This window comes from Gavia stellata, chromosome 8 (genome assembly GCF_030936135.1).
Source record: "Gavia stellata isolate bGavSte3 chromosome 8, bGavSte3.hap2, whole genome shotgun sequence".
NCBI classification, from domain to species: Eukaryota; Metazoa; Chordata; class Aves; order Gaviiformes; family Gaviidae; genus Gavia; species Gavia stellata.
This window is the reverse complement of record NC_082601.1, coordinates 32547523-32557359: the sequence shown is the minus strand read 5'-3', so window position 1 is coordinate 32557359 and position 9837 is coordinate 32547523. Positions and strand designations below refer to the sequence as shown.

At 38.7% G+C, this 9837-nt stretch overlaps 1 protein-coding gene across 2 annotated transcripts in view; it reads right to left on the bottom strand.

Moving 5' to 3' along the window:
- Nucleotides 1–497: 497 nt before the first annotated feature.
- RFTN2 (raftlin family member 2) overlaps nucleotides 498–9837 on the bottom strand; it is a 33066-nt gene continuing 23726 nt past the window's right edge. For both annotated transcript variants that reach the window (XM_059820591.1, XM_059820592.1), the window contains exons 9-10: nucleotides 6957–7035; nucleotides 498–1594 (exon numbers count right to left, since the gene is read on the bottom strand). In XM_059820591.1, the coding sequence (XP_059676574.1) occupies nucleotides 1325–1594; nucleotides 6957–7035 (349 nt within the window). In that variant the 3' untranslated portion in view covers nucleotides 498–1324. The remainder of the gene's footprint in view (nucleotides 1595–6956; nucleotides 7036–9837) is intronic.

Sequence of the window (9837 nt, the reverse complement as noted above, 5' to 3'; positions counted from 1 at the left end):
CCCTGGGTGATGTGTGAGCTGTACTGCAAACACTGAGAGAAGTGGTGTGAATACATTTGCTCAGTTCTGTTCTGATTTCTCATTTTGACCAAATAATTCTCCATTAGCTTAAACGTGACGAGCATTTATAGGTTTTGCTTCTAAAATTAACTGAAAAAAGCAATTTTCAGTTATAATCACATTTATCTTTTGGAAATGCATTTTTATTTAGCTTCTCCTCTGTAAAATCTAATTTCAAGACTGCAGCATAAAAGTAATTCCTGTTCCTGCCTCTCCCCACAGAGCCCTGCCAGTGTTAGCCTCCCTTAACGCAAGCAGCTCCTCCCCATGGTGAGGATGGAAGCACAGCAGCTTCATCCTTTCCTCTGAACATTCCTTCTGGTGTTTGATGCAGTTGAATACACTTTACCCAGTGCGAAATACATTTAGCTGAGAATTTTTTTGTATTTACATCAGCATATTTGTATACAGTCTATAATCTAATACTGCGTATTAAGTTTAGCCTACTTCTTCCTCCATTTATATTATCAGCATCATTGTGCACCTTGCTGTCAATGCTTCTTACAAAGTTTTTCAAACTACTTTTTCATAGACTACAAGTTATCTTTCAGAGGGTGAGTGGTTCTTAATTTCCACTCATGAGTAAATTATGAATACATCATTATACAAGCCATATGCTCGGATACCTTTTGTCTTAGATGTACAAGAAACCCTGGTAAAAACCTGCATAGGTGAAATTATATTACAGGAGGCAAGCATCTGCCTACAGCCTCCAGAGGTTTTCTGTACATACCAAGTATGAATGTAGCTCAAATTATTAAGACTCTAGTGTAAGGCTTACATTTCTCTAGGCTTTTGAATTTATGCAAGGCAAGTGAAAGTTACAATAAAACTTAACAGCCAGATAGTTCATTTTTCTTTTTTCCCCCACAAATATTTACAACACCCTTTAGAAAAAAAAAATAAACACTCCTTCAGCTTGGAAAATACTAAACATCCTCATTCCCTTCCCTCTTACGCAATTCAAACTGTCACTGTTTTGCAGCATTTGCTTCCTTGCTTGTCAAAAGCATTAACAAGTTAGCAGAGCACCCAGTCAGGTAGCTATTCTATTAAAGAGAGACAGAAAACCAAATTATTTTGCAGTAGTATTATTACTACAGTAGGATTAACACAACAAAGAAACAGACAAAAATACAAAATGAGTCTGGGAAAAGTCATAGGATTATACCAATGCATTTAAAGTAGTATGATTTTTTTTTTTTAAAAAAAAACATTTGTGTGAATTATGTACATGGTCCATCTGATGTAGTTACTTACTTTATCACATACATGTGACCTGAGTGACTCCATCTTCCTGGTCAAATTGTCCATCATCCAGTTCCCTTAATACTCCATCACTGCTAGTGAATCCTGGAAAGCCTCCATACTGGGAGGATCCCTCCTTGATCCAACATTGTTTAGAAGGAGATAGGTGAAACTCATCAGGTGGTTGTCCAGCTTCTACAGGGCGAGAAGTAGCTGTGTCTAATCCAACACTTCTGCTAGAGACTTTGCCTTTTTCCTCCCCAATAACTTGTCTTAAGGATTTCTTCTGAAATACGAGAGGATGTTTAAATGTTAGCTTATTTAGGAAAAAAAAAAAGCCAAACACTTTGCAATGAGTCACGCATGGATTTAATGTGAGCTGCATTTTAACATAAGGCAGCATTTAATACTCTGGTTTAAACTATGAACTCCTCTGGAGAAAAAACCTTCAACAGATACATTTTTCTCCTCTATAAATAAATTTCAAGTGAGACAAAGAAGATACAAGACACAGTCAAGATTCAAGAAAGCACAAATGAATGCTAAGAAAAAGTACTCCAACGATGCTCGATTCTTACATAGTACTTGGCAGATTTAGAATGATTTACAAGTCTTAACCCATGCTAAAGTCAGCTGTTTGTGGAAAGCATGATTTCTGTGCCTAACATACACATCTAACATACCCTGACTGATGCCTTCTGCCATACGGCATATGCATGTGCTGCCCTTACTTGTGCTCTGCCTGGATGAATGCTCAAGGGTGGCACAGCTCCTGCTATCAGCTTCCTCTCAGCTGCAGAGGTCCCTGCGGCCCAGAGCTTCAACAAGAGTGCAATATTTGATAAAGATGTGAATTAAACTCCATCGACATTGAGCTCTAAGAGTGTGATCTGACCACTTCACAGGACTGAAGATTTTCCACTGATCCACCTCATGGTGAGACTGCTATGCTTTCCCATCTTTCCCGTTCTGCCGATAAAGACCTTCAGAGGCCTCCTCAGATAAGGGCAAGTTTCTCAAGAACTGCATTCAATCCACATGGTGGATCTACGCAGATGGAAGTCAGAGGCTGTCCTGTACAGCAATTTGCGAGGGGCTCTAAAGAGACCGTGAACAGGAAGAAGTCAGTGTAAGTACAGTCTGACATTAGTACTAGGATCTCCTGACATGCTTCTTGAAGTGATGGCTGCCAATGTCAAAAAGAAAAGTAAGCAGATTGTGCTTTATGCAAACAATAGACCCATCAGACTATGCTAAGGGTCCTCTCAGGCATTACAAATTAATAAAAAGTTTATTTTATTTTAGCATCAGGAGTTACCCAAGGTACTCTGATTTCTGATCATGCAGTATCTCTAGAGGCAGTGTCAGTGCCTTGAGTCACAACAGAAGAGCATGGTCAGGAAGGCAGAAGTGCCCTGGCTTTCTGCCTGGAGCCTTGCTGTCAGCACATACACTGCTAAACCAGGAGGTGCTTTGCCAGGGGACACAGCCCTCTCCACAGAAGGAGGACATTTAGCTAAGAAAGAATCCAGCCTCAGCACAGAGCTGCATTTCGCTGGGTAAAGGATATGAGCACTCTTGCAGGGGAATTTGCACAAATGCTAACACTTGAAGAAACAAAACCACCCCACAACTGTTTTTGCCATGCTCTGGCAAGTTCTGTGCCCCCCTTTTATACATTGCTAAGTTTTTTCTCAAGCCCTTTTGAAACAGTAAAAACAATGGCCCTTGTGGCCAAAGGAAATGTATTTAGGGAAGCTGTTACAGGAGACATTGGGAAATTAGACTTAGGGGAAATAGTGTTGCCTCAGGAGAAACAGAAGGAAATAAGCTTTGCCTGGATGACACGGTAAGAGGATGGAGAAGTCTGCCTGCAGGAAATAAAAGAAAAAAGAGGAAAGAACAGAAAACCCTTAAGCACGGTGTGGTTCAATCTTGGATCTCCTCCTCTGAACTACTTTCTTAGAAAAGCAAAAGGTATGTGATAAAGAACCTACTGAGACAGTATAGCCCTTCTAATCCAAGAGGCCTTTGAACCATTACATAAATCATAAGCCAAGTCATAATACACTATCCCATGAATATATAAGAAGGCAGAGAGATGAGCTGTGAGGACATAACATACACTCTCCTCAGAAAAAGAGACCCTGTGGGAGTAAGAGACCCGGTAATAAGGGTTTTCCCCTCAATTCTTACCGAAGCAAGACTTCCTTTAGAAATGGCAATAACAACTTCAACCCAACAATTAAAAACAACAACAAAAAATCCTGAACACACAAAGCAACCCATACCCAGTGTTGCCATTCTCCAGATCACAAGTCACAGAGATCCAACAGCTAGAGCTGCCTGTGGGGTAAAGCTCCTGCCATGGCCAGACCCCGCTGCCCAGTGAGAGCTGGAAAGTGATGTGATCAGGGCTCTGGGGGCTTGACAGCTAAGTGTTTGAGAAGGTCTGTATGAGGATGCTTTCTTATTAAGATTCAGTTAATGAAAGAGCCTTGTTGGTTTCCTGTTTTGACTCTCCAATAGGTAGCATTCTTCCAGGTGTCTGGGTTGCAAACATGCTAAGGATATACTTAAATAAACATAAGCTGTGATGCAATTTTTTTTTTTTTGAACTCACAATGTTGTGGATATCTTAAGTATTTGTGTGTTTCAAAAACGTCCTAAGTTGTGGACATGAAAATTTTTTGAACAACAGCTTTAATGTAATTTGAACTTCAATGAAAAGATATGCAGTACAAAGCAAAATGAAAATATCATGCCCAACAATACAGAATCACAGAAATTAAATGTTTTTACTGAAATGTTTGCAAGCGTTTGATAAAATTGTACAGCTCTGCCATCACTGTCCAGGGGACATTTAAAATAATGTATTTATTAAAATCTCTAGAGCAGAAGTTAATGCTTTCAGATTTCAGTAGCTTGTTTTGCATCTGAAGTCTGGCTACTCAATACAAAGCTAGCATGACTTTCTATACCAGTTAGGTCTTACCAACAAATCTATGAATTTCAATTGTAATGAAGGTAATATGCTGTTCACCAATTCAGATATTCTGGTAAAAAAAACATTGAAGTAAAAAGATTAAAATTTAGGGGAAAACAACATAATGGGAAAAACTGAAGGAAAATGTTACTCTGCTCAATGTTTCAGCTTCAGCCTGAACTACCTCTTTATCCCATGCTAAAATGACCTCAGCATACTAAAATTTCCTGGTGGAGAAGTAAAACATTTACTGGTACTTAAGGACCACATTTAGATACTAAGTTTGTTCAGATTTTAAACAGTGTAATCCTGATGTAAATAGCTACAAATCAACTATTTCTTGTTTACTCGCAGTATGTTAATGCTTAAGTCAAAGGCTTCCCATTATAACAAAGTAAAACAATGACTACAAAACACACCACCATTTTATTTGTATAAACCAAAGAATGTATAGGTCATTCAGCTGCTGACCACCTCCCAACTGGGTGACAGAATTTAAATTGCGAGCATAATGCTTCCTATTTTTAATTTAAACCACATCTCAAAGACTCGTCAGTTCCTCAGACTGAGTGTTTTTACAGAACTGGTTTGTATTACATCTCTTGGCAGAAACCAGTCTCAACCGTTCTAACTTGTGTCATGTAGTTATGCTGCCTTTTAGGAGATGCTTGTAGTTAGAAATAATATGCCTTACCAAGGAAAGAGTATTAATATCAGGAATCCATGCCCTTATTATACAAAATATTAAAGGAAGTAGGGAAGCATCAGGAAAAGTATGACTTGGTCGCTTCTCCCAAGTGACTAGCGACAGGACAAGAGGAAATGGCCTCAAGTTGCAGCAGGGGAGGTTCAGGCTGGATATTAGGAAAAATTTCTTTACTGAGAGAGTGGTGAAACACTGGAATAAGCTGCCCAGGGAGGTGGTGGAGTCACCATCACCGGAGGTGTTCAAGGAACGTGTGGACGAGGCATTGTGGGACATGGTTTAGTGGGCATGGTGGTGTTGGTTGATGGTTGGACTTGATGATCTTACAGGTCTTTTCCAACCTTAGTGATTCTGTGACTTTATTTGATAATGACTGACATAAGGTTTTATATATTTACAGTACTGATATCAAAATTATGTTCCAAAACATACTTTCAGAAACATATTAGGAAATGTATTAGAAAAGAATGTAAAGACTACAGAGTCAGGCATGGGGTCAGGGGTCGGAAGCTTTGAAAGCTAGAAGCTGAAGATGCTTGGTACACAGGGGGAATTTAAAGGAAAAAATTTTATGAGGAACTGGCAGAATTTAGAAGGGGGCACAAATGGAAAAGGAGATTAAGACATTGGCAAGGGAGACTACACAGAACACTGAAGAGAAAAAAAAGGCACTCACATTTTGTAAATGAGGAAATCAATTATAGATAGTGTACAAGAACTAGCTGAGAATTGAGACGACAGTAGAGACAAAAAATAAAACAGGATTTTAATTGCGCATGTTGAATGCAGTTCTTCCAGGCATGGAAGTATTAATTATCAGGGGACACAGTAAAGGAAGTTGCTGGAGATAAATAAAAGCCTGAAGAACAAAAAAAGGGAGAGTATATTTTAGAAACACTAAGCAGAGGAAAATACAGATGACGGTTAGCAGTCAGGATAGAATGTAAAAAGGACAGAAAAAGATCAAATATGAATGCAAGAAATGTAAAGACTCGTGGAACTATTTATACAGATGGCAAAAGAAGAGACTAGGTGTCATTGCCTTATAGTAGTATATGATACCACCATGAATGACAGAGTTTGTAAAGTTACTACTCTGGTGCTGGACATGAGTGAAAACGTCCATAGTTTTCATGGCTGCTTAAGACTATCACAGGAAAGCTGTGTTGATTAGAAAAGGGTTGAATGGCCACGGAAAAACAGAAATAACAAAAATTTAAAATCCATCAGAGGATGTTGAAAGACTTGGCAAAGAACCCACCAGTTCATCCCTCCCTGGCCACAGCAGGATTTACTATAGCGCTATACAGGTGCAGTAACTGTTGTGACATTGACTCGGGGCAGAATGTGGTGACTGCCAGTTACTTAATCCTCAAAGCACTTTCATACAACCACTATTATGGGACCCTCACTCAACAAGGCCAAGGAGCTGCTGAGGTCCAGCTGCAGGAATTTTAAATCCTCTATTTTATCACACATTTTCATGCAGCAACAGCTAACAGCCATTCACCCTGTTAATCTCTAGATTACAGTATACCTTGCACAGCTTAACACTTGTATTCTTCTGCAAGTGTGAAAGTAGGCATTTTGGAGGTCAAAATACAATGTTTCCATGTGCAACAGATCCAGGATTTAGCTAAGATTTCCTGAAGACTTCTAAAGGAATACTTACAGCATAGCCAACCTCAGCCACCTGAGACACAGTAATTCCTTAGCACAAACCAGGTTTTTAGCATGCTTAGCTTTTCTCTATGGCTTAATTTAAGAGGTATACGTCCGAGGAAAAAAAAACCATACGAGTTCAGCTGCAAAAGCTCTCTACAAACTTGAACTTGTTTCAAGTGAAACCCTCTTCTGCCACTTTTTTGACAATTTTGAAATCTAGTTTGTTTCTGTACCTAACCATTATGTGAAGTACTAATTTGTTTATATTAATACCATAAACATGTTACTCACCTCTGGTGTCTGGACAGCAGAATTCCACATAACAGGTCTCTGAAGAAAAACAACTTGCTTTGTGGCCAGATTTCCTTCACTGAAATTTAAAGAAAATTGCTTCAATACTTTAAAGGCAGTAATAGTCACTGTAACACATTCATACCTTCAGAGTTAATTAATGTGTACGTAAGTCCAGGAGTGAGAAGAGGACAGACTACCAAGCACTAACTGGATTATTAATTCCTGAACAGTTCTGTAATCACACTTAGAAAAAAAAAATAGAAGCATAGACCTGGGTTAAGATGTTGCACATGAAAATGGTTATAAAACAAAAATTTGTATTACTATGATTAGAGTTATTTAACATGTCTCCTCTTGGAAGTTTAAGTACCAGAGCTCCTATTTTTAATCCAAGTCTGTATCTTTATGCCTGAAATTAACCTCAAAGAGTTCTTCTTTCATCTAATCTTCACTGTTAAATATACACCAACATATTACTACCTATTAACACCACAGCAAATAGGCCCAATCTCAGTAGATCCACAGCTTCAACAAATATCTCAATACTTCATGGTATGAAATTTGGGAAGTAACATTCTTTACTGCTAACTAAAAGATGGTTTCCAGTTGTAACATGACATCTGACACAGTGGGATAAGCTTGCTGTCTCATCACATACGGATAAAAGGACTCAGCTCAGTTTTTATAAGCTCTACATCCACAATGAGATGAATGACACTGGCTGTTTTGCCCATGGGAGGTACATGCATAGGAAGGACAAGAAAATAAAGTAGTAAGATAAGGCGGGGGGGGGGTGGGGTGGGGTGGGGGTGGGGGTGGAAGAGGAACTTGTTTTTCGTCCTGTAACTTTTACAAATGTTGATGCTGTTGTGGTAGATATAATTTAAAGAAGTACTGTTAATTTTTTTTTTTCCCCCAAAAGGAAATACTTTTAGAAATATAAATGTGAAAAGTTGTTCTTCAAGACCAATCAGATGAAACCTTGTATCAGTAACAAAAGTGTTACACTCTTTTAGTACTGGTAGTAGATCCTTTTTAAGTTTTTATGTACTTATTTTCATCACCTTTCCATCAGAAATACAGGACAGCACATTGATTGCATATGTACTACAAAGCCTGACTCTGTGGCACTGAAAGAGTGCAAGAATTGGAAGACCAGAGCTCTAGAATGGAGGGTTTAAAAAATTCCTGTGCTCTTCTAACTATCAGATACTATATTTTGTATATTTGATAAACTCTTCTTCCCCCAACTCCTACTTCTGGGCAGTATTCAGTGAGATCTTTATTCATATAAAGGAAAGATACTGAAATACTTTGGCAGAAAAGTGACTACAGATTTAAGAGTGTGCAAAGGAAAGTAGCACAATAGAAACACAAGAGACATGTAGTGAGTTAATTTGAAGTATCTATGATTCTATCAATCATAAAACAGTATTATTATGCACAACATTACAGAAAGAACTACTAAAATAATGTAAGCTTGTACTTCAGTACGGGTATGTCAGAATCTTAACAACCACACTCAAAGTTGAGATAACTGATTCATGCTTCATGCCAGGGCTAGGACTGATAGAATTATTTTATATTTAATATTAGGGACTTGCTCCAAGAAAAAGCAGGGATTAAAACTGTTCCTACGAGATCAGGAAGAGCTTGTTAACAGTCTGCCCCAGTGGAGCTTCTGGAAGTAAGCTCTGAGAAAGCACACAGAATAGCACTACTCCCAACATACTCAGCTACGTCTGATCAACAGTCAGTGATGATGGTTTTGTGATGGTGTTTGGCCCCTCACGATCTTCCTTTCAGTCCAGCTGAACTCAGATCATGGCATATCTTTGCATGTCTTCCTTGGATGAGAATAGAGAACTATCCTAAACTCCAGCTTGTGGGGAAAACAAGGAGGTAGGAGAATGAACTCACTAGTTTCCTTAAATTAACAAGGTTTCCTGCTCTGAGCATCCCTACCTCACAATTTGCATTCCTTAGAAGAAAACATGTTACAATTTTATGTCATGACTAGGAAATCAGCAATCCTGCAACCTTATTCCACTTGGCTAGGTGTCCCTCCCTGCCTCAGTTATGTCTGTTTTGATGATATCAATCGGGAAATCTTTCTTCTAATCAAGAAGGCTGAGCACAGTCCCTGGCTTGAGGAAGGGCCTACGGCTTATTTTGTAACATCGTCTGCATTCCTTCAGAGAAAAGAAAAAACCCAAGCATTAAGATACAGCTTGTACAGATTCTACCAGAACAGAGAAAGGACACGATGGTGAGTAGACAATAAGTAAATTAACAATTTTGTAATTCCGACCTTATTAAAATGCCACACACGACAAAGTGGCTATGAGCTTAATTCACAAAGAATTCAATGACAGTGGGATTTCCACAGAATTTAAATGAGAAAAAGTGCTTAGCGCAAGCCAGTCCATAGCTTCCCTCACATTTCCACATTCCATCTTTGCCTCGTAAGTCAGGGCATTTTTAAAACCTAGATTAAGTAGTTTGTCATGATAAATTAATAACCACAAAGTCAGTGTTTTTGCACTGTATTTGCCTGCCTGCTTTCCAGCGTTTGTAGACAGTCTGCTTGCCCATTTTCAAGGACTACAGTAATCAGCGAGGGGAAATAAAGGTCACTGCAGAGTAAGGCTGCTGAAGCCTTGTTCCTGTCTCTTCTTTTAAGAGGGATGAAGAGCAACAGAGACTCTTTTGTTAGAGCACCAGCAATTTGTTTGCCTGCTTATGCTGTATGAGCAATAAATTTGTCCTCTTATTATATATTTAATAAGTCACCCAAAAACAATCATCAAGCTAGACGCGAAGTAGTACTGCCCATGGCTCTGATTTTTACAGGTCTATTTTTTATGCATTAACATCT